The sequence below is a fragment of the Rhipicephalus sanguineus genome, chromosome 1 (genome assembly GCF_013339695.2).
Source record: "Rhipicephalus sanguineus isolate Rsan-2018 chromosome 1, BIME_Rsan_1.4, whole genome shotgun sequence".
NCBI lineage: Eukaryota > Metazoa > Arthropoda > Arachnida > Ixodida > Ixodidae > Rhipicephalus > Rhipicephalus sanguineus.
The window spans coordinates 279285353-279310984 of record NC_051176.1 but is presented as its reverse complement, the minus strand read 5'-3'; the positions used below and the strand labels follow the sequence as shown (position 1 = coordinate 279310984).

The 25632-nt window shown below is 42.9% G+C and overlaps 1 protein-coding gene across 4 annotated transcripts; it reads right to left on the bottom strand.

Moving 5' to 3' along the window:
* Positions 1 to 27: 27 nt before the first annotated feature.
* On the bottom strand, positions 28 to 25511 carry LOC119379084 (nucleotide exchange factor SIL1). Of its 4 annotated transcripts, none has more exons than XM_037648251.2 (8): positions 25357 to 25511; positions 21722 to 21961; positions 20925 to 21100; positions 17270 to 17443; positions 14596 to 14717; positions 12355 to 12619; positions 4412 to 4449; positions 28 to 490 (listed from the first exon to the last, which is right to left on the bottom strand). In XM_037648251.2, the coding sequence occupies exons 2-8, from the start codon at positions 21918 to 21920 to the stop codon at positions 187 to 189; spliced, it is 1278 nt and encodes a 425-aa protein (XP_037504179.1). In that variant the 5' UTR covers positions 21921 to 21961; positions 25357 to 25511; the 3' UTR covers positions 28 to 186. The 4 variants fall into 4 exon arrangements, with proteins under 4 accessions (XP_037504179.1, XP_037504181.1, XP_049267818.1 ...); XM_037648253.2 differs by having other exon boundaries at positions 25478 to 25496; XM_049411861.1 differs by lacking the exon at positions 25357 to 25511 and adding an exon at positions 24121 to 24139.
* Positions 25512 to 25632: the final 121 nt, after the last annotated feature.

The following is a 25632-nucleotide window of genomic DNA, read 5'->3' as shown; positions in this document are numbered from 1 at the left end:
CATGAATAGCAATAAGAAACACCTATGAATGCTAAAACAGAGACAACAGTCAACGGCGTCAAAGATACATTCGAAAAAGAGTTTCCTAGCATAGACACCTCAGTTGACTTAGAACCACACTTTGGATCTAGGTAGACATTATCACAGTCAAAGTTGCCACCACCATCTCACTGTCAAGAGACCACGTCACAATTCATCTTTCTGCTTCCTTTGTAAAGTATCCAGGAGTTGTGACACAGAGTGAAGCAGTCCCTCGTAGTAGTCGGCTGCTTGGTCTGCATCCTCTGATGAGTGTTCTCGATGCGCTTGCCTCTGATAGTTACCGAGTAGTGTTTGCAGAGCCGGCACATGCTTCTGGAACTCTTCCAGACAAACCTCAGCAAGGGCTGCCATGGCCTGCACCACCTTCTCCTGGACATCAATGTCCGAGCTCTGTAAAAGCCGCGGCACCAAGCTGCAAAACCCATGCAGCTGGATGCTCTGCGTCAGCCTGCAAGTAAACGTGGAAAGGCTCAGCAGGAGAACATTACTATGGCAGATTCCTCAACTGCACGAGCACACAGGATGCTGTGTCTTCCAAGGTGTCCTTAAAGCTACGCAGTGTTAGATCATATGCTTTGTAACTCGAGAATTATGAATCTAAATTTTGACTTCAATAGAGTATTGCGAAATATGTCACGTCATTCGTCATAAGGGAACAAATCTGGAGCAAGATTGTCAGAGATTATATGCAGAAGGCTAACTGGAAGGCTAGGTTAATTGGAAGATAACTGCTCTGTTTTCTACCCTGCACTGAGGAAGGGTAAGAGGAGACAGAAAGGTAAGTAAGAAAAGAATAAAGAATAAAACATCACTGGTCTGACCAAAATCAGGCCAACAATCTCATTATTATCGGATGTTTTATCAAATAAGCTGCAAGCTTATCAGCAACAACATGCATGAGAAGATTGATTGTTGTTTACAAAGCATACAGTAAGTGTTAGAGGTCCCCTCCACCACCTCTGATAATTTTTTAACATTTCCAGTCAATGTGTGCATCAAGTACAGAATGCCTACACAATGAACAATACCAAATGCGGCAGCACTAAGAGCCGTGGGCGCGCCACAAATTCCACGAAACAATCCCTTGTCCTCTACGGGCCTTTTGGTAATCCCCAGCATTGGCCGTGATGTCACCATTCGCATCTGCTTATGTCATCCACAAAAAGAACCTGTTTGTCTGCTCGCAGGTACATGCGCTCGCCACTCCTTCTACTTGCACCGCGAGGAGAAGAACTTGGCCAGGAGGGGAGACAAGCCAGTGAACGGAGCATAGAGAAGGAGAGAGCGAAGTGAGCGAGGGCTGCTTTTGGATCGTCAAACGTGTGTCACTCCGCTATTATGGCACCATTACGAAAAATTCTCGCGGCAACGTGTTGTTGAAGACTCGTGCACAACTGCAACACCACAACTAAATTTCGACCTCTGGGTGGCTTAGGGGCCCTTTAAAAAAAATAGAAATCCCTTAACAATAAATATAAAGAAAGTCAGGCTGGAGTGTACCATTAACTTCTCACTCCAGCCGTCACTGGTAACAGTGACAAAGGTGATCAGCAGAGCAGAAATAAGTCGATCTAAAAAAAACTGGTATCAATGTAGTTCGATGCATAGCTCTGAGCGTAATGCGATGTGTAGCATAGTAAGTCTGGAAAAAAAAAAAGGAAAGTCTTCTTTGCACTAAAGCAAATACAGCAAATGGTGTACTGGCAACAGATAGTACCTAAAAACTGGTGTTAGTCTCAGGATTCCTACTAAATGAACACACCTCAACCATTGACTGGCTACAATTATGCAACTGCAAGCACAAAGTTATTAATCAAGAAACTTTCACAAAAGTATGCCTTTACTCTTCTGGACTATGTTCCCCAGCTCTAAAAAAAATTTTGTCCAGGTATTCATTTCCCACTGGTGTTCCAAAAACAGACGCTTGCCATGATGATAACGATTATGTGTAAAGCGCATTAATAATTATCCATGATGGTGGTACCATTACTTCGGTTTGTCCTGCAACCAATGTCAAAAGGAAATCGAGGTGGATTTCTCACACCAAACGTTAAAGAAAAATTCATCCTGAGTGTGAAACTAGTGTGGATTTCTACAGAACTGATTAGCTTATTCTATGTTCCTGCAGTTGTTGGCTACTATAAACTTACACTGTCACCTACTGGATTTGTTAGCAGTTAACATGGCAAAGCAACTGCCCAGGAAAGGCCCATGTTATGATCTCTGGACCAGCATGAATTTTTTAGCTGCAAGTCTTTCTTTCTGAGAAAAGTCTATGGGTTTCTGCTCCTCAACAAGCAAGCTTGTAGGTTCAAGCTTACTCTCAGGTGAATGATGACTTTTGCCTTTCATATAACTCTCTACACTGCAGATTTCCCCAGGATTGATTTATATATGCATGCGTGTTCAAGCATGTATGCATGACTGCACAACACACGCACACAAACAAGCATGAGCATACTAGTATATTGACACAAAGGTATGGCCAACCACAACCTCAATAACAATAATTTTTAAGAATTACAGTGGTGTTGAACTAGGGTCCCCCAGTGTAGCAGTTCTATGCTCTATGCAATAGACCACAAGTGCATACACAGCCCTGCACATTGACAACCTCACCAGTTCTTGCCTCACGCAACCTAGTGGCTGGACACACTTTGCACATGCATTGTGCTGCATATAGTACAATGTTCCAAGTGAGAGAGCACTCGCTTTCTCCATCCTTTTAGGGCAGCTAATGCTGTAAAATGCCATGAGGCATTGCACTGCCTTTGAGACAGGGAACAACCAGGAGGTGTTGCATTTACATCTGTGTTCCATGCAACTTTCGGGGGGACAGTTTTGACATGGGTGCATACATCAGTTGCGTGTGGTATATGTGAGCACCACCACCACTGGTTTCTACAATTTAACCAACCTCCCGCTCCACGTGCAACGCTGCATTGCACTTGGCTCACATTTTGAACCGAATGCATTTAATCATGATAATATAGCCATTTGTTTTGTTCTTGGGAAATTCAAGGGTTTGTACTGTCATGACTATGTTTACAACTATCCACTAAATTCACGATGATGGCTTGGTGGGCTAGTAGGTACTGCATCATGAAAGGTTACAGCACACATAGACGGTGGCGAAGGAATATCATCAGCGCTATGTCTTGTGTGTTCTTCCTTAGTCCCTGTCTATGTGCGCTGTACCGTTCATGATATCCACTAAAGAAAAAAAAGTATGAGATGAAAGTTCCTTATGAAGTCTGCATCTCATATAACTTACGACTCATTTAGACTTATGAAACATGTTTTATAATTACAAAAGTTTCGATCCACCTTCATCAACATGCTTGACTGCACTCAGCAGTAGCATAGGAAGCAGCAAGATAGGCTACTGCACAAAAATTACAAAGCACCAGCCTCGAATAAGTGCACTGAAGAAAAAGGCTTTCCTATTGTATAGGGTTGACTACATCTAAGGTGAACACCTCATTGTGTTCAAGCCGGTAAAACTAGAACGTTTATTCTACTTCGCAAAGGAAACGTCCGTTATATGATGTCAAATCATGGTGTCGATAAACACCAATACTAATTTTCCGAAAATTATGTATTAAACATCAGTTTCTATGGGGTATTGAATACAAATGAGGTGTTCAGCTTAGATGTGGACGACTCTGTACACCAGATAAATATGCATAGAAGCTTCATAAAAAAAAAAACGCTCTTTCAAAAACAGGCACACTACACTCTGGAACAATTAGTACTCGAAACATCCTCAAAATTAACAATCTGGGCTTCATTTATAAGAAACCCCGTTTTTACCAATCTTGCCTTAACTTGCACATATATTTTATTAAAGTGCACCTTTAGTGAATGTAATAGAAGCTATGTGAATATGATATGCACAGCTGCAATATTTTGCCAAAGTATGTACTAGACATTGCAAAGAGTAAGTGCCAGTGTAACATTAGTGCATAAGTATAGCATGATGATTCATTATAATCTTTAGAGTACTTAGTTCTTTGTTCATTTTTTTTAGCTGAGAGCACCAATCATAACCAGAAACACCCCTCATCTCACTCCCTTAATTTAGCACTAGAAACAAGCACGTGTTACAAGACTGCAGACAATCATTTCGCCACTGAAATCACCAGACAGTACAACCAGAAGTTTGAATTTCTCCACAGAGCTCATGCTTATTCATTGACGTGGCAGGCATATTAATCTTTTATCATTTTTCTTCCAATCTCAAACGTACTTCTTGTTACCTATGGCTTAGATTGATAATACTGTATGCAACAAATCTTATCAAAGCAAGAACTTCACTTGGTGCATGAACTTTATTGTGAAACTTATGTATCTCAGTGGGAATACTTACTGTGAGTCAGTTGGCTGGCCAGATTCATGCCTCAAGCGCTGAAAAAGATTTAAAAAAGAAAAACAGTAACAAAGCATGTCAGCTAAAATCACAAGGAGTAAATCTACCTTCCATTTTTTCCTGCTAGTAACCGACCTTTCTTTGCCAAATAAACAAAACCAGAGTCTTGAACAGACTTTGGCTTCTCTAGAGGTTTGGGTATTGCAAACGAACAAGCATAGCACATAGATCGCATGGTGGCGGTCATGTGTGCAAAGTATGAAATGGCCGCATGGCACTGAAACATTTCAGACAGAAGGCCATGCGCCCCTTCTCTTGAGGGAGCTGTAATTCAAGCAAGCAAAGCTCACACACACAAATGCCTCCGTGCAAAACTGCACAGCTCACAATGCCACCAACTGTAGCACATAACTTCAGCTAATCATATAATATGGAAAATATGATGAACGCCTCCACTGGAATTGTGCTGCAGAGAGAAACAGGAAGAGAACAAAAAAAAAAAAAAGAGGAGGTGGGGCTCATCATGTGAACATAACGCAGATCCTCAGCTTCGGTACATGGGAGAAGGCAAGGAAAGAACACCACTTGCAGACACTAGCCAAGGTAAATGGGGAAAAATTCTCTGTTCACTGTGAAACTCAGCTCCTGGTTACATTGACAGTTCAATTTATTCTAACTTCTTCAAAAATAAACTGATTTGAAAAATTCTTATGTAAAGTGCTTCCTAGACAGTGCCTTAAAACTTCTGGCATATAACCAAAATTCGCCATATGGCCTGGTGAAGGGGTCTATAAAAGACTGCTGAACTTGAATGCATATTGTTTCCCTAATGTCCTTTTACAGCCATCCACCATTTACCAGTCAAGCATGAGGCTTGTGTTGCAATGACAGCAGCTCTGTATATTACAAGCATGAAAAGTATGTACTGCATCTTTAACAGCTCTTTTCCACACGCTTTCTCCATACAGCTGTTTTATGAAACCCACGACTAATGAGCAAGCCATGCGTCAACTACATATATGACATTAATGTGATGGGGAAGCTCATGGTGCATGGAGCTTTTAATACTCATTTGTACTCTCATACTCCTCCCAATTCCTCACCCCAAAAGAGTATAAAACATGTTTCACTCTTCAAAGAGCCTTCATATAGACTCTAAAGGGGTATTCAGACGGGGGAGAAATGCTCGGGGGAGACGAGGGGATTGCGGATCACATGATCGCGACGTCACGGATTAGTGAGTGGGCGTGACCCCCCCGCGCCTCCTCGGGGGAGACGGGGACCTTTTCCCCGAAAGGACAAACAATCCCCCGGCGGTGGGGGATATAGCGGAATTTCGGGCTCTTGTTTGGCCACATTGTTGCACTTGCTCCTGCAAAGAGCGGCAGCGGGTGTACAGTCTGCAGCTACATGTTCATCTGCAGCTCGTCAAACGGGTGGTGCAAGCCACCAGAGTAGTCTAGTAACACTGGTCTCCCCCTCCGTTCGCCTCGTCCGTGTGAGTGGGGGGCATTTGTGGAGACTTCTCCACGCGAGCTGACGTCACTAGGCTCCGCCTTTATCCCCCGAGCATTTCTCCCCCGTCTGAGTACCCCTTAAAATTCGACACGATACGTGCCTAAAACCTGGTATTTACAGTTTGTGGCAGAAGTTTTAGATATTTTAAAGCAGCCATTATTGGCAAAGCTGAAAAAGGCAGGAAAAAAAAAAGAAGGACACTGCCGTCGAATGTGTCCCACAGACATGGAGCTGTCAACAACATTTGAGATGGTGACCACTTCATGAGCTGCCATGGTGACTGAGAAATGGGGTGGTATCCATGGGCAATCACCTGTGAAGATGCATTAACCTTCACAACACTTCACTGTACTAGCAGAGGACGGATCACAATCTACAACTGACAACATTCATGGACAATGCCAACTTCAGCACAGTTCAAGGAATGCTGTCGGCTGTGGACTCAAAAACGAAAGTACAGCAGAATCTCGGTACTAGTTTGAAATCTCTTAACTGAAAGTGATGAATACTAATTCAAACTGCATGGCTAGGCCCTGCAATGTTATATACAGGGTGTTTTTTTAAATGCGAAGCATTTCTTAGCGAACTTCTGCGACTTTGAGTGTATCTATCTAGCCGCCTATGACTTTGTGCTCTCCTGGCCGTTTCGCAAATGGGATGTATACCAAAATTGGTATGGCATAACATGACTGTATGACGAACATAAATGACAGGTCATAACATGAAAATCATGACATGCATGTCATGAACAGCATGATTTACATGCCACAGTCTTGGTGCTCTTGCAGCCATTTCGTTAACGTAATATATAGCAAAATTAGTATGGCGTGACAAGAGTGTATGACAAACATAAGTGGCAGGTCCTATCGTGCAAATCATGACACGCATGTCATGCACAGCATGATTTACATGATATTGGTCTCGGGGCGCTCACACCTGTTTAATTAGATGTATATATACCAATATTGGTACAATGAGACATTTCTGTGTGGCAAACATAAATGACAGGTGGTAACATGAAAATCATGACATGCATGCCATGACATACATGCCCTGCTCATGGTGTGTTTGCGGCTGTTTCGCTATCAGGACATGTACCAAATTTGGGACTGCGTGACATGACTGTATGAAAAACATAAATCACATGTGGTAACATGAAAATCATGACATGCATGTCATGTACAGCATGATTTACATGCCATGCCCATGGTGCGCTCGCGGCCATTTCGCTAGCTTGACCTACACCAAAATTGGTATTACATGATGTGACTGTACGATGAACATGAATGACAGGTGGTAACATGACAATCATGACATGTATTTCATGTACAGCATGATTTACATGTCATACTCATGGTGCACTCACGGCCAGTTCGCTAGCTTGATCTACACCAGAATTGGTATTGAGTGATGTGACTGTACAACGAACATTAATGACAGGTGGTAACATGACAATCATGACATGCATGTCGTGTAGGGCATGATTTACATGCCACGCTCATGGTGGCCTCGCGGCCGTTTCCCTAGCTTGATATACGAGGCTTGTGCAAATATTCGAGCACTTAGAATATTCGAACGAATAATACAGTATATTCGAATTCGCTTCGATTCGAATTTAAATTATTGAAAATTTCGAAGTACAGTGAAACCTCGGTGATATGATCACAGCTCATACGAATTTAGGGGTGATACGAATTTTTCGTTGGTCCCGGCCAAGGCCCATTGGCCTGCAATGTAATGGAGTAAGGTTGCTGCGAACCGATTTTCACCCAGCAACGTTTGATACGAACGTACGCTACCGCCCGGTACGAAGAGGTGCTGTCCGCGCTGTCGCGGAGGACGCGCCAAGCACGTGCGAGCGCGGTAACGCAAGCATGGGTATGCACGCCGCACCGCCAAATCGTCAGAATCACGGTGTAAGAAAAACGCTTTTCTTACGGTCAGAACAAACCTTCAGAGACGCGTCACATCCTCCGATATTGTGTGCGCGAATCTTTGAGGCTCTTATGTGCCTCCGTGTGCCTTCGCGTTTAGATTACAGAGGACATTAGCACCATGCTTTTTTTTTAAGCATCGATGCGGGCTGCTCTCGTTGTACTGTGTTTACTCGTGCCTGCCTCGCGCCTTCCTCGTGCATCAGACATCCCATGAAAGTCAACATGAACGTCAACATGCGCGACCGTTGAGGTCGCACTTGTGCGGGCACAGCCGTAAATCTCCCAAAAAACATCCCCAACACCTCCGCGATAAGAAATCATAACATAGGACCATGGTTCTGTAATTTTGTGGCCTTGACCCATCGCGTCAAAGCGCTTCTTTCGTTACGTTCGCTGCAGTACTCAGCTGTCATGCAAAAAAGCATGCTAAATTTGGAAGGGGCTACTGCTGTCGCGGGTCACAATTACGCGCCTGGTTCATTAATTAAATACGCGCGTACAGGCCGTATATTTACGAGTGCTGGTATGATTGCCGACCTCTAAAAACTTAACTGACAATCATTCCGGGTTCTTCCTGACGTTGCTGCGGCGCTAAAAAGCAATAAATGAAAATGTACGTCAGGTTTCTTTTGCCGCATGCTAATTTTCCATGCTTTCTGGTGATACGAATTTCGGATGATACGAATATTTTTGGTGGTCCTGTCAGATTCGTATCACCGAGGTTTCACTGTATTCGAAATGAACGAATAGATACATATTAATCCGCTTGTAACCCCCCTGTAAAGGTGAGTTCACTGCAGTGGAGAGGTGCTATACCGTGAACACACCTTTCCAAAAAAATCCGCACTGTCCCCTTGTAACCTCCTGTAAAGGTGGTTTCACTGCAGTGGAGGAGTGCTATACCGTGAATACACCTTTCCCGAGAAAATCCGCACTGCCGCGAAGCCCCACTTCAAGGTTAAATGAACATATTACCCTGACATCGATTCATCATTTTGTTTTTTAGTTTAAAAACGTGTTATACCGGCTTATATGCTCCAAGTATAGTAAATTTTAAAACGTAACATATTTTACAGGTTATCAATTGCATTCTACCGAAAGCCAAATCCTGCTACCATTCAAAGTTACTTCCACTTTGCTAAAACTGCTGCTTGGGCGAGTTGGTTCATGATTAAGATAGATTCACCAGCGCAGAAAGACGAAACACTTAGGAAGGAACACACACACACAGCGCTGTGTGTGCGTGTTCCTTCTTAAGTGTTTCGTCTTACTGCGCTGGTAAATCTACCTTACTTCCACTTCCTTTGAGCCAAAAAGAATGACATTTGCGCATGCCTTGTTACAATGAAAAAAAAAAACAAACATGCAGGTTGGTTGGGTGATGACAAATATGCTCGTTTTTTAAAAATAATATGTGATATGTACTATTCAAATTCGATTCAAAATTATTCGACCAAAATCACGATTCGCTTCGAATTCGCTTCGAACCTAAAATTTACTATTCGCACAAGCCTATGATATACACCAAAACTGGTATTACGTGACGTGACTGTATGAGGAACATAAATGACAGGTGGTAACATGAAAATCATGACATGCATGTCGTGTAGGGCTCGATTTACATGCTACGCTCATGGTCTGCTCGCAGCCGTTTCGCTATATTGACATACACCAACATTGGTGTCGCGTGTTGCGCCTGTGTGATGAACACTAACGGCAGGTGGTGACATGACAATCATGACATGAATTTCACATACAGCATGATTTACATGCCACGCTCATGCGCTCGCGGCCGTTTCCCTAGCTTGATATACACCAAAACTGGTACTGCGTGACGTAGCTGTACGGCGAACATAAATGACAGGTCCTAACACACAAATCATAACACGTGTGTGATGTATGGCATGATTTACACGACACTGTCCTGGTGCACTTCCGGATGTTTTGCTAACTGGATATACCCCAAAACTGCTTTGTCATGACATGAGTGCATGACGAATATACATAAATGATAGGTCATGCATTGTATATACCAGAATATACATTTCATTATATAAAAGATTGTACATGCGTGCATGCATGACAAACATGTGATATATAGTGATGTCATGACATGAATGATTTCATTTTCCTCAAAGAGAAACAAGGCGATGTATGGAGCTCTTTGCTGGCTGCTTCGCATTACATCGTTTCCCACAGTGCGTGGGATCTGCCGGATTTTTTAGACAATACGGATTTTTTATAAAAATTCTATGACAGTCAGGCTCCTGTTGTTTTCGCACATGAACTCTATGTCAAGGCGGAAATACTTTCCCGCAGCTAAAATGATGTTGACGAGACTAATTAATAAAAACTAGTTAATTAACTTTTTTAATTATTGACCTGAGTGCAGTTGTTTATACTATTAGAAAGTTGTAGTGCATGATCATTTATGGCATGCCCATTTTTTAGAAATCACAGAAGTTGCACGTAGTTCGAGATATTCATTGTCGTATTTCAAGGGCAAAATTGAAACTGATTGTGCCAGGCACGCACAAAGCATGGCGGAACAGTGGAACGACTCATGACAGAGAAGTGACGAATTTTGAATAAAGACACGTCGAAGTAGAATCTGGTCAGAAAACTCAGCAAGCATTCTGAAATACACAAGTAGACAGCTTAATGTTTGCGTGCGATGGGTGGTGCTTATCTGTTCCTTTCTTAAACTACAAAGAGGGACAAAAAAGTATTTCACCTGTCTGCAAGAAGAAGCACCGCAGTGGCTGCCCCCGAGTTTTGTGCTTCCCAGACAAAGAAAAGGCTGATATTCCGGTTTTCTTGTGCACAGTCAGAAAGAAACGGATAAGCACCAAACACTACACGCAAAAGTAAGGCAATGCGCCGGCACAAGTGAGATTACCTGCAGCTTTTCACGAAAACATGCGGCCGCAGCGCGCCTTCATTCAAATTTCGTCACTCCCTTGTTACAGGCAGTTCCGGTCTGACGTAGCAGAATGGGCGTGCGTCATGTGTGCCGGGCGCAATCAATTTCGATTTCACCCTTGAAATTCGATGACAAATAAATATCTTGAACTAAGTGCAACTTTCGAGATTTCTAAAAAAGGGGTGTGACATGAAATGGCACGCACTACAACTTTGTAATATAAACACCTGCCCTCAAGTCAATAATTAAAAAGTTAACTAATGAGTTCTTGTTAATCAGCCGCAACAGTGCCATTTTAACTGCGGCAAAGTATTTCCGCCTCAACGTGGAGTTCGTGTGCGAAAACGACAGGAGCCTCAAGGGGTATTCGGACAGGGGACAAATCCTCGGGGGATAAAGGCGGAGCCTAGTGACGTCAGCTTGCGAGGAGAAGTCTCCAAAAATGTCCCCCACTCACACGGACGAGGCGAACGGAGGGGGAGACCAGTGTTACTAGACTACTCTGGTGGCTTGTACCACCCGCTTGATGAGTTGCAGATGACCATGCAACTGCAGACTGGACACCCACTGCCGCTCTCTGCAGGAGCAAGTGCAACAACGTGGCCAAACAAGAGCCCGAAATTCCGCCATATCCCCCACCGCCGGGGGATCGTTTGTCCTGTCAAGGAAATGGTCCCCCGTCTCCTCCGAGGAGTCGGGGGGGGGGGGTCGTGCCTACTCACTAATCTGTGACGACGTGGTCACGTGATTGACAATCCCCCTGTGTCCCCCGCCAATTTCTCCCTCATGTGAATACCCCTTTACTGTCATAGGATTTTTATAAAAAGTCTGCACTGTCTAAAAAAAAAAACCCTGTATGTATTTGCACAGGAAGAAACTCCCATGAGTTATAAAAAGAAAAACAATTACTTCGAAAAAAAATTTTGTCACCATTTTGAAAAAAAAAAAAAACACGCATCACATTGCCTTTCACACCTCATGTATCTCTGAAATTTTCAGATAATGCGACTTCCTACGCTAGGCATATGGGAAGACAGTGCACACATAGCTACCAGCCATCTCGTCTAGCTTGGCTTTTTACCCACCGCACATTCCTCCCTCTCCTGCAAGTCCATGCCCTCCCCCATTTTCTTTGCCCCTTTCACCATGGCACACTCCCCTATGGCTGGGACATGGGCAAGGAGTGCTCCGGCGCAGCTGCCACAAGCGAACATGGCATTCGCAGCTTGGATGATGGAGGTCACCCCCCACCCCCCAGTTTTGCTATCGCGGGGCTCAGCTGTACATTCATCTAAACAAAAGCAGGCAATGTAGCGCAACCAGGAAATGGGCATGAAGGAACAGGACTGTTCATCTCGGTACACGTGCAAAACACAGTACACTAAATGCTTTTGGGACCACATACCAACTAGTCTGTATCACAGCCTTGGTCACTGATCAGAAAATTGAGTACTCAGACGCTAACACACACACACACCAAAGAGTCTATCCACTCATATGAACTAGCGTGAAGCAGTGCATACAACACAGTGGCTGCAACAAAAAGGCTATTACAATGCTCCCACCTGCTCAACAACCAGATCATGCAAGAGTGTAACTGCCTTCAGCTGCAACTTGGTCGAACTGTCCGGTGCAGTGAAGAGGCCTGCAAGCACAGTCAGCCCACCATGGTGGAGCAGGGCTTCTTGAGCCTCTGGGAGTTGGCGCACCAGGCATGACAGTGCAAAAAGGCAACGCAGCCTCACTCGTGCTGATGAGTCTAGCACAATGAGGCGCAGTAGCTGTGGCAAAAGCCCTTGGCCCAGCACAGTCCTTTGCACTTTCGGGTTCCTGCATGACGCGAAAATTCAGGATCAGGAAGATGTCAAAAACTAGGGGAAAACACTAGGGAACCACAGTTACACTCACAGTTATAGAGATGCCTAGCATGAACACTGTCTCATCAAAAAAACAACACTTGCAAGAATTCTATCGAGAGCATTCTACTTATAATACCAAGCATGAAGAAAAAGAGTAACTGCAGCATAGTAGCACAAATAAACGCCAGCCTACACAGAAACTGAGATGTGTACAAGAAGCTTCGCTAATGTACATGGGTAGAAAAAGCAGAGAATGTTAAGAACTCATTTTAAGTACTATGGGAATGACAGCAAGTGAGATGTAATCGCATCAGCCAAGGGTAACTGAGATTGGGTGAGTTGGTGACACGTGCTAAATCTTGGCAACAGCACGAAAGACAAGGATAAGAAAAGACGATGAAAACAAGAGACAAAAAGAAAACAGATAAAGCTCTACACCTGTCATTTCTCTTGTCGCTCTCATCCTTGTCTATTGCATTGCTATCAAGATTTGGCCAAGAGCAACCGCTGATAAATGCATTTGCACAAGCACTTCACTATGCAATTTTGTTCATTATGATGCATTGACTCTACATTATCATATTTAAAGACTGTTCATCTCACAAGCGTTTCAGGTTTGTTATTCATCATACAAGGAACGTGGCTGCACACACAAAGAAATATCGTACCTTTTAACTATCCTGGATAGCATCCCAATACTTGCAGTGCCAGGCTCTAGTACTTGGTTTTTTTCATCCTTTTCAACTAAAGATAGTGTGTGACGCTTTCAGATGAAATGGATGTTTCGCATAGACCACTATGGCTGTCAATGGTGCTGGCTAACACTCCTGGAGCCATTTCGAGTACACATGCACAAGTAAACAAAGACAGTGCATTGGAAAATGGCTGCTTTAGTAGCTTAAATGATAGAGCTTTGCATATTCAGTGCAGAAGATGAGGCTCAGCTCCCATCTACAGCAAATAGCCTTTTAGTCCACTTCCATTTCCCTTTCCTTCATTACTTCTACACTTCAGTTAAAAGGGCAGTTCCTTTCCACATGACTTTATTTATCGTCTGCTGGCTCTAAATGATTGTAACTGACAAAAATCTGACCTCTCATACCCGTGCCACATGGGCACAAGAAATGACATGCAGTATTTAAGGCCTTAAGTTCCTGAATGGCATTTGATCTGATGATGTCAATAACAGCGACTTCTGACGTGAGTCTAATCTGTGTTCAAGGCTAGCGAAATGTAGAAATAAGCATAATATGGAGCCATTAGCTTGAGTTTGTTGCTGTCTCTTATAACGCTTCAACAGACAGTAGCAACTTCGGCCATTGCATGTGGAATCCGAAGCCCAGAACAAACGTGGCACCTGTCAGGTTGAAGCCACTCCAATTCTCAAATGTCGCTATAGTGAAACTAGGGAATAAGACCAGATTTGTTAAAAGTTATGTATAAAATATTTTTGTGAGATGGATGTTATTTCAAATGAATGTTATTTCAAATGTTTCATGTATACTGCATTGAGCAAGCTTAGGCGTTGAGAGTGTGCATTTCTCAATCAAATAAATTGAGGTGAAGGTATTAGGCGACAAATGGCATTAGGGTGAATGCCATTTGATTTTCCTGTGTGGCACCAAACAAATTGCATTAAGAAGTGGCATTAGGAAGTTAAGAAGAGGCATTAGGAAGTTAATGCCATTTTATGTGCCTGTGTGGCACGAGTAAAGTCTCCTTTTTCATTAAAAACTGCAATGCCGTGATCACGATGAAAAACAATAGCGCTAAAGGTCCCCGAGTCCTGAAACTATATTTTGGATTAATCATGCTAGTGACAGACACAACGAATGAATGTAAAAGGAAAACTGCACCTTATATTACCTTGTTTTCTCAGATTATAGGTGAGAACTTCTGACTTGGTGTGATGATACATCTGACTACCAAGAAGAAAAAAAAACTTACCCCTGTAATGCTGAGCCAAGGGTGTGTGCGACCAGTTCACGGACAGCGTCAGATGTGGAGTTCAAATCAGGTGCAATGGCAAGCAGGCCACCCATTATCACAAAGTCCACAGCTCTGTCATACTAAATAGGGGGGAAAATGCTATGTCATATAATTAGAAGTACAAGGTTCCAATTTCATGGTGTTTATTATTATTATTATTATTATTATTATTATTATTATTATTATTATTATTATTATTATTATTAGAGCTGTGCGAATAGCAAAATTTTGGGTGCGAAGCGAATTCGAATATTTCTCAAACATTTTTCGAATAATTCGAAGTGAAATTACAGAAAAAGTTGCAGAGAATCCCTAAGTATGTTCTTGTGAGATAGCAACATGAAAGTGTTTCTTTTCGCTAGGTTGATGAAGCGCCGGTGGGGTCATATTTCACAGTTGTCTTTCTTATCAAGAGTGAGGCAATGTAGAGGCCGAATTGTATTTATGTACATGATTTGGTGCAACCAAAGTGTTGCCGACAACACTTTACACGTGATAGGCAGAGATGCCATTTCCTCAGCCTCTCCTCCTCTTTCAACTGCTGTGGAAGGCCAACTGATGTGGCGGACAAGGGTGTGCTCCCTTCAAGTCCAGAGTTCCAAATCTGCCTCGTAGACGTCGATATATTAGAACATCTGAAATTTTGGATGCTAAAAAGCTTCGGCGTCCGATTTTTCGGACTTCCTGCCCAAATTTCAGGTCCAAAACAGCATTAATTGAGCCCCCAACTCTGCCACATCTTTCATCTCCATATTGGAACCAGCGTTTTCTTGAGTTAATACATTTGCGACCGTAGCGGAGCTTGAAAGGCAGCTTTGCCGCAATACGGGGGTGTAATGAGGTGAAGCATATTGAAAATCTAGGGACCACTTCCAAACGGACGTTGACTGTCTCTTGGCTAAGTTCGATCGTAACGGACCTTGAAAGGCAGCTTTGCCGCAGTACGGGGGTGTGAGGAGGTGAAGCATATTGAAAATCTAGGGACCACTTCCAATCAGACGTTGACTGTCTCTTGCCTGTGTTCGACCGTAACGGAGCTTGAAAGGCAGCTTTGTCGCAATACGGGGGTGTGATGAGGTGAAGCATATTGAAAATCTAGGGACCACTTCCAACCGGATTTTGTCTCTTGGCTAAGTTCTACCGCAACGGAGCTTGAAAGGCAGCTTTGCCGCAGTACGAGAGTGTAATGAGGTGAAGCATATAAAAAAATTGAAGGGGTCACTTTCAACCGGACGTTGACTGCATTTGTCTTTGGGAAGTTCGAACAGTAAAATTTCAGTGCAAATCGAATCGAATAGCAAACACTATTCGAAAAATATTCGAAATTTCGAATATTCGCACACCCCTAATTATTATTATTATTATTATTAATATATTACAGCAAACTGCCCATGTTGGCCAGAAATTGGTGATTACGGGACATTTGAATTCATCCTTTTAATAGAAACTTTTTATTTTTACCAGCATAATTTTCTCAATTTTTTTTACCGCATCAATGTGAACAGCTTCTGTTATTGCAATATCAGCAGTTTATACTGTTTTTCGTTGTCCTTTACAGCAAATAAATTTTTCACGTCTCTGAGCATGACAGGCAAGGCAGTCTTGAACAGACACTGCAATAAAATTTGAATCACTGTCTCAGAGTGTCACCACATCTGATTGAAACTTTCTGCTTGTTTAAACTACCTTCCACGATTTCTTGGCCTCTTCACGAAGCCCCAGCTGCCAGAAGGCTGCAGTGCAACATTAATGTATCTCTAGTGGCTGGGTGTGGCATCTACAAAGAGCTATTCGTTTCTCACTGGGGTGAGTGACACACCTTCTTGCCACATTCATGGGTGTGAGAAGTCTAATGAAACTCTCCTCTGCAGCTGTGCCCGCTACGACATCAAGCGCTTCATACTGCATTAGGTCAACTGTATTCAAGATCATTCACGGTAACAAAAGTACTTGGAGTGTATGCATTATTGTAGCCACAGAAATTAACAGAGCTCCGTGAGTGATTTCTGGACGAAGCAACACCCTCAGTGTTCTCTCTGGCTCTTTTTTTTCGTTCCCTAACCCCCGTTCCACATCATAGGATAGCAAACCAGACATGCATCTGTAGACCCTCCTCTCTTTCCTTCCATTTTTCTTTCTAATCTATATCTATTTGGTACATGTTTTGCATTGGTCACATGTATAATTCACGACTTGTAACACATTTGAAGAATTCAGGCCTCATACCATGATTACGGAGTCAGAAGCAATCCGAAAAAGCAAACAAGCAAAGAAAGGACAATTTTGAGGCAGTATTCTTCAAAAATCAAGGTTTCACCTAATCCCCCTTTATAACTGGTCTAGACAACACTATCCTCTCTCCTCTTTGTGACACACTAGTATGGCCTCCACAAATTTGCGAGCACCCGTAGATTGTAAACAAACTTAACTTTCATGAAGACCTAATCTTTGTAAGTTGACCCAGATTTGCAAAGAAATGATCAAATGAACAATTACTCACAGGCAAGCATATTAATCAGACACATGATAGGGATCAAAGTGTGTCCACAGTCATACTGTAAGATACATATAATGCCATGCTTGCACGCCACCGCATGCACAAGTCCTGTTTAGAACAAAGAACTTGACCAACCTGGTGAACAAGAAACTCCATATCTCTCAGCAGAGCTTCCTTCCCTGCTTCAGTGGCATTGCGGTAGTTCTCCAGAAGGTGATAAAGAATTTCTGACTCTGATTTAGCCTCCATCTTTAAACTTGATATCTTTTTTTTAAGCTCATCCATATTCCATGGCAAGTCCTTCTTTTCCTGCAGAAAGATAACATGTTGCATTTCTTTTTCTATACTATGCTTATGTTGCCTTATTCCTGTAGAAAAGGTAACATAAAGCCAGCGAAGCTTTATATCTGTGAATCAGTTGAAATTTTTTTCTAAAAAGAATGCAGAGAATTACAAGCTTTCCCTCAAGGAACAAGTCAAACAGGTCATACTATTGTTAAAATATCGCATGTACCAATGTAAGCAGTGCACTTTTTTCACGTCATTTTGGCAGGGTGCAGTTAACACATGATGGGGAGGCCATTTGCATCTCAATTTTCAGCACACATATGAAAAAACAAATCGATTTCTTTCATTTAACGGCGCACTATCTAGCATCTGTTTGTAGATGCGCTTGTCAGCAGATTTCAAGCCGCAACAAGTTGTCCATTCACCAAACTCTCGAAACCTGAATGCATTATATTTTGCAGATAGCGCACAACATTGCATTACTTGCTGAAAGCCATGGTATTGAGAACCAGCTGTTTCGCTGTACGACTTTGTGGCATTTCCCCCCAACCTTGTCATCCTCACTGCACTAGAAGTCATGATAGTGTAGAGCAACACTCACAACATATGTCACCATGTCTAGACTTGGTATCTGCACAGTCGCAGTACCTCATCAACAGAAACAGGCGGCGCAGCCAGACATGAAAAAATTTCTGCTTTGTATTCTAATAGCATCGCTTCGGCTGGCGATGTGTCTCAGATGACTGTGAATCAGGTGCACGACTACTGTTGCTAAATTTTTTTAGAAGCATATACCTAATTATGCACCTTGTTTCCTTCAGTCTCAAACAAAAATACAGCAAAGCACATTTTAAGTAACGAGTGGGTAAAACACTTTAGCCCAACCTATGTGGTGCCATGGTGCTGTTGCAGCGTTAGGAACAAAAGTTGTCAAAGCATACACACACGCAAGACAGAAAGCAAAGCTATGGTGATGACAAACTGCTACAGATAAGGATTTTACCTTGGCTGAGAAGAAAAACTGGCAGGCAGTAAATGAACCCTTTGAGACGCTTTGTACACAACTGCGTACACCACTTGTTTTTGCTAGTTGTGTGAGCTAGTGGCTAAGGAAGAGCAAGATACATTGAGGTCTGGATGAATTGAATGTCCTGGGTAATAAATGTGTCTTCATTTAACCCCATTTTGCAGTGTACTGTTCCATATGATCACTTTCCTGAAGGCACTACCATGCTCGAAGAGTCGTTCGACGTGCCGCTTCCCGTGAGCCATGCAAAAAGTATAATTTTTTTTGCTCAAAATTAACATAGCCAAAACGAACTTGAACTGCATCTCTAGCATGAGATTTGATTCTATTTACACAAAAGCAGCACAGGAATATCTACAGGATGAATAGATATTCAAGTACAATTTAAGTAGGATTAACCACAATAAAACACATAAATCAACATACTATGAAATTATTTCTGTTGCAAGAAAATACCGAGTACCTTGACACAATGTTGTGTAAATTTGATGCATTTACAGACAGTTCTTCATAGGAGGCGTCTAAAAGGGTTAAGATAACAAAGGTGTCTTTGTTCTCTCTCTCTATATTTTTCCAAAAGTGTGGTGTGCAAACATACAAAATGGAAACAGAACGTGACAATATGCCAAGTGCAAATTTTCTGTAACTGAAGCTTATATGTTCAATATGAAATTCGGTTCACATTTAAAATAAAACAAACCAACTAGAGGCTCAATACCCAGCTGAGCATAATTTACATAGCCCAGGTTTGTGTGAGCGCAGGAAAATGAACACTGGGCATCTGTTTCACTTGTGTGGCCCAAACTAGCCATGCCAAGTGACGTGACAAGCTCCACCAGTGGGTGAACATCGAAGAGAAGCACAATTTGCTCTTGGATTCGCAGCAGAAACCCCAGAAAAAAAAAAATTAAAATAAAGGGACGAACCACTCAGTCTGGTAACTTTGCACAGCGTAAAGCTGTGTAGGGCAATTAAATTGTTTCAGTTATCAAATCTGTGTACAACAATTCGGTTATCGCAAGCATACCGTCCAACGGTATTCTTGCGTTAAATGTGCCAGTTCAGAAAGGACCAAAAAACTCGGACTCACTCAGACTAAGACTCACGGCCCTATTTGAGCCTGAGTGAGTCTGAGTGAGTTGACTCATGAGTCCTGCAGCGTATAATTGGCTTTTTAGACCATGGTGTCAATGCTCTTTAACTCCGATATCTTGCATAATCGGTGCTCTAACTAGTGACTTGATCTCGTAACTTGAATTATGAGTTATCAGTGGTTGCAACCCGGTAGGACATTTTTATTGAAAGAGATGACTCACATGAGATATTTCTATCAAGAACATCCTATGAAAGAGTTTGCGGGGGGGTCACAGCATCCCCCCTCCATAACTGATCACTAAATATTGAGCTGGCGTATGAATGCTAGTGCTTTGAAGTATGTGTGAGTCGATGGGAGTATAAACGTGAGGCGACATAAGGCTGATAGCAATGCTGAAGTTGTGTAGATAGAACCATATAGGTCGGCAAAAAAATGTGGAGCTCGCTCAGACTCACTCAAAAAATATATTTTGTATTCAGGGCTCACTCGGACTCAGACTCACCAATCTTCTTCTGAACCGGACTCACTCGGACTCAGACTCATCAAATTTTTTCTCAACCGGACTCACTCGAACTCAGACTCACTAAATTTTTTCTCAACCGGACTTACTCGGACTCAAACTCATCGAAATATTACCCACCCGGACTCACTCAGACTCATGGCTCGATCTGAGTCTGAGTGAGTCGACTCATGAGTGAGTTTGCCAACCTATGGTCGGCAGACACAACAGCTATCAACTTTCCTCAGAGCACATAGCAGAGCACAGCTGGGCTTATTGACTCGCGGGTGCGGCACAGAAAACTGAAGGTTCTCTGGAGTAAAATTTCAGCCAAGCTCACTCACCTTCATACACACACACACACACAAAGCATCACAGGACAACATTCATAACTGTTGGAGGTCTCACTGGGCTGTCATCGGGGGCAGTGCCAGGACTTGTGGGGGGCACCCGCAACAAGTGAATTCCTTCAGGGGGGCAGGGAGACTGAGAACTTGTGCATTGTATTTTGTTGTTGTGCGTTGTTGTTTGCTTTTGTGGGGCAAATGGGGGGCAGGCAGAAATTTCGGGGCGAGGGGGCAGATGCCCCTCTGCACCCACTGCTGGCACCGCCCCTGGCTGTTATGAACAACATGCGACCTCTGAGAGAGGCTGACTGGGCAGAACTTCAATGATGATAAAGAGTAGTGGGAGTAAAGTTCAGCAAGTAAACCCGACAATTCACTTTATAGCTTCATGCCACAGTATGGCGGATGTGAACTTTTACTGTCATAAAATCTTTTTCGCCTTGCAGCTTTCCACAATGCTATTCTGACAGGGCAATTTGAAGGCAACACCTGTCCTTGCAGTAGAGCATTGTACAGATGACAATAATACCTACAGAAAGTGTTATGGAAGGCCCGTCTGTAGCTTGCTCCAGCAGTAAACGGCTATCCTGGCTGCCAGGCCTCCCGGATTGTTCGGCATCCCTTGGGTCATCTTCATCCATCAATTTTGCTTCAGTGTGGCCTGTCGCTAAATTCATTCGCACATGCAGACCAGCCGGTATGGCTTCCCCTGAAAAGACAGAGAGACAGCTGTTCGCTCAGAGGGAACAAGATGCACATAAACATGTTGCGCCACATTTGCCTGTTCTGCAGTACAGACAAAAAAACAAGCAGCTAGGACAGTGGCATACCCATCTCTGCATTTTTCTCTAAAATATTTAAAGGATGAGGTGTTATCAACAAATATTAAAGGTTGAGGGCTGTGATGTCTGACATCCTAACCTTGTAATAGTAATGGGCATATAAATCAAGCAAGGCATTTTGATGGAAACAGTTAGTATGTTGTTAATTGATATCACTAAATGTTTCAAAGCAACATGCAGCCTGAGAGACATCATAATGGGGAGCTGCATATTAGATCTGACAACCTTGGACTATCTAATGAGCACTTAAGTGTTTTGTATATCGTCACCATCAGTATGTGACCAACAATGGCCAGGAAAAAAACCGGTCACCTCGTGCTCAGCAGTGAACGACCACGCTGAGCAACCATGGCACATAGCTGCTGTACTGTCACAACTTAAGTTTCAAGATGCCCATTATAGAGGCAAAAGAACAAAGAAAAGAGTGATGCTACAGCACAAGTCCAATTAACACGAAACAGGTGGTCTCAGCTGTTGCATACATTCACCTGGCTTAACTTCTTTCCATTCCTTTCCGGCTTGAAACTGCTTTGTTGGGTTCTCTCCAGGTTCGCTATTTTCTTCCTCATTCTTCTTTTGAGATGCTTTCTGTTCAACAACTACAGTGACAGCCTGTTGCTGGCAATATGCACTCACTGCCAAGACAACCATAGCTGCAGCAAAACACAGTGGTCTTCCTTGGAGCATGCTGGTTCTCTCTTGGTGCCTCCTTTGTAGTAGCGCTGTCCCTGAAGAAAAATTTGCGTAAATGAGGCCATGAGCATAGCGTTCCTCTCAGCTGGCATATCTTAAAGATAAAAGTTGGTCGGGTATAATGACTTGTCACATAAAACAGTAGCATGTACCATGAGCGGCATAGCCAGTAATTTTTTTCAAAGGGGCACACCCTTGACCGTGAAGAGCGGGCTGAGGAGACAAGTGTTTCTGACTGTTGCTTTATGCTAGGGATACAAATTTAGACAGAAATTTAGGGAGGGGCATGTGCCCAGTATGCCTTACCTCGGCTATGCCACTAAGTACTATGATTATGTGCTATAGAGTTTAGTATTAGCATTAAGGCTCAAGGAAAATGATCAACATTGCATGTGAATTAATTTAAATCGGAGCAGATTTTCCTGCAAAAGCCCCACACCCAGAATAATGTGAAGAAACACAACATAAGGTGCACAGTGAATCATGTGAAGCCATAAGATTTGTTTCATACTTAATTTTATCAGTGAACCAGAGCTCATACACTTTAGATAAAGACTTTAATGTCTTGTGATTTAAGCATACTAAATAACAGTTAAAATCATTTGAACTCAACACAGAAGTTGGGCTTAAGTTCAAGCAGGGCTCAAAGTTGGCCCTGCTAGAACTCCTCGCTTCCTAATTTCGTCAAGCGTCTCGGCTCTCTTTGGTTGGAGACAAATTCACAGATAATAAATGGGCGTTGCGCTACTGATGCAAGCAACTAAGCAAATGAAGACGTGTGTGGATAACGTAGCAGCTGCAGTAACCTCATTCAGTTCATCAGGCATCATGTGGCTAAATAAATATGAAACATCCCCCCACCCCTATCTTTTTCTTTTGGAGAAAAACTTGCACTTGATAAAACTCTGCATAAAATAAACTTTTACAGTCCTTACAAAAGCCCCGTGCAGACAAAACCTCCATTTTACACTTTGCTTCTTCGTCTGCACACTACATAAAGCATTTATGATGACCCCAGGTCCAGCTGGTTCTGCACAGCTGCACCTTGAATAGCGAGTGTCTTCTAATATATTAGTATCTTGCAAAAACTTCGGTTGTTCATTCCTTGACTGCAAACATAGCTGGGGTGGTCTCCTTCTTCAAGTAGAGTAGTTTGTGGCTTCCTAAGGCCGATAAAGATGGAGGCTTTGTGGTTATTCTTGCTGACACTTATGACAAGGTGGCACAAGCTTTGTTCAAGAATTTCATACCAGTCAAGAACCAGGGTACAAAAGTCGAGACAAAGGCAACAGACTTATGGGAAAGGTTCGAATTCCACACTTTAGCAAAGAACAAGCGTGGTTTGTTGGACGTGTTTCTTACGACCAAAACTTACAATGATAATGTTCCATTCAGAACTTTTGTCAGCAAAGAGGGGTCCTGGCGGTACCAGGTTATCATGTTTCTTCAGAAACATTTGAAACACCTCACTGTTCCGAGATCTTTTTGCGATTAATCCCTCAGCTGAGGTAGTTAGCTTTCTATAAAGCAGCCAGCATGTAGGCATGATGCTTTCTGTTTGTGTGGAGGACCCATTTTATTTTATCCCTCATGATAAACTGTTTGCGGTTGTTAGAGAATGCATTAAGGAAAATGGGGCAGTTTTCTTTCAGAGTGGGTCTGGTTTTTCTGTTGATTTTTTTTTTTTCACTTTTAGCTTTTTATTTGAAATCTTCCTACATCTCCTATGAAAACACAGTTGATCTGCAGTGAAGGGTATATGCATCAACTTATGTGTGGCTTCCATCATATGCAATATATTTTTAGCAAGTGTTGACTGTGCCCTGGCCTCTGCCTCAAACAGTTGAAGGGCGATATGCAATTTTAGGCATGTAAACAATTATTATCTGAAAAAAGGGAGATGCTAACGAAAGCAAATTTCCAGGGGTCATAGAGAATTTAGATGTTTTGGCTGTTTTAACTCGTGAATTACCTTAACACAGCCATTTGCAGTTTTTAAACATTAACGCTTCATTTTGTACTAACCATGTCTGTTGGATCTTTTGTCATAGGGCACAGAAAGGGTTGATGTTGTACTACTCCGCTTGGTCAGAAACACTGAAACGTGCTATCACTAATCTGTGCTGAAAATGTTGTGTCCTTCCTTATTCTTAGTTGCACCACAAATATTTCGTTAAGCTATGCACAAACTCACCCAACGTTACACTCTGCTAAAGATAGGTTGTGTCGTCAGTGGTCGTGGTCTTAAAAGAGAAAGTAAAAGGCACCTGAAAAAAAATGATTGTGCTTGAGCAAATGGAAGACTAGCTGTGCTAGAAGGATGCTGGCAAGTATAAGGTGCCCGTCGTATTTTTGGCACCGAATAAGCTTGCTCGCCTTTGGCCACACATCTGCTGTACAAGAAAATGAAAAGATGGTTGTGGCAAGAATCACAGCTCTTGATTTGTTGAATGCGCCGTTGGTATGCTATAGATGCCTTGCACATGATGTCAGACACGTAGCGTTCTATTGTACTGGTGCTCCGGCATGGTGGCTAAAGGATGATGTTGGAGTATCACATTCAATGCCACCGAACGCTGCTGGTGTGTGTAAGAGAACTTACAGCAAAACCACCAGGCCTGGCCACAAGCCTCACAACAGATGCAAATTTACGACATTGCTGGTCCTCCAAAATGATGTCAGTACAAGCTATCTATACGGCATACCTTTGTCTTCTGGCAAGCCCTAACATAGGACAAACCGGCCCTTGCATTAACGACTGAGCATGGAACATGTGTCAGCTTGTGCACATGTTCCATGCACAAAGAAGGTGCACCTTTGCCAGCGCATTACAATTGCAGCAGGTGTGACCCATACTTCTCAGATATAGAAATCACAGGAAGAAATTAGAACGACATATCGAGGGAAATCTTAGAGGCCTTCCACACAAAGGCGTGCGCAGGGTTCCCCTTCAGGGTGGGGCGAGGTTCACCGCGGCGACCCCCCTTCCCTATTAAGTCATTAGGCTCATACATATAACGCATATTTTTTTTTTTTGAAATCTTGAGTTGGACAGTAACAATGGTCTCACTATTTAACCTAACAAGAACACATTTCGGATCCCGCGGTCTAACAAATACCGTAGTCATAAGATGCAGCAACAGGACACCCCTATGTTGAACGACGCCAACATTTTTTGAAGTTCCATTCCCGTGAACATTAGTAACGATGGCACAAAACTGAATTATTTTTTTAACATCTGCTTTATGGCGTCTCGTGAACTCCCACAAAATAATGCACTACACACAAGTTTCGCACTGACGCGAAGCCGGCGAAACAACTCGGTAGCTACACGTGTGCGCCATGTGATGTCTAGGGGGCTGAACTACTGGCTTTGCAAACATTTGTCCTACGAGTCCCAAATATGTCAATACTTTACTGCAAAACTCACACGGCGGGCACGGTCACAGCTATATCAAACTGTCTTCTTGATTTTAGACAAGCGGAGAAACCGGAGAAACTATCAAAACACAGAAACGACGTCACCGACGTGACGAACACAACGAACACACAACAGCAGCGCCAACGGGAGAGGCGGATGTGGCAGAAGCAGAAGCAGAGGACAAAACGCAGAGCACAGAGAGGGCGAGTCAGTGGCTGAGTGAGCGCAAAATTTTAAAAACAAAATAAAGGCAGGCGCGTGACGCGAACGAGAGACACGGTGGCG

Excerpts from the sequence above, each read along its gene's own strand:
- LOC119379084 (XM_037648251.2), bottom strand. The coding sequence starts at position 21,920 with ATGCTCCAAGGAAGACCACTGTGTTTTGCTGCAGCTATGGTTGTCTTG. Across the intron at positions 21,101-21,721 it reads ATGGAAAGAAGTTAAGCCAG|GGGAAGCCATACCGGCTGGT; the intron begins GTGAATGTATGC and ends CTGTCTTTTCAG. Across the intron at positions 17,444-20,924 it reads GGCCTTCCATAACACTTTCT|GAAAAGAAGGACTTGCCATG; the intron begins GTAGGTATTATT and ends ATCTTTCTGCAG.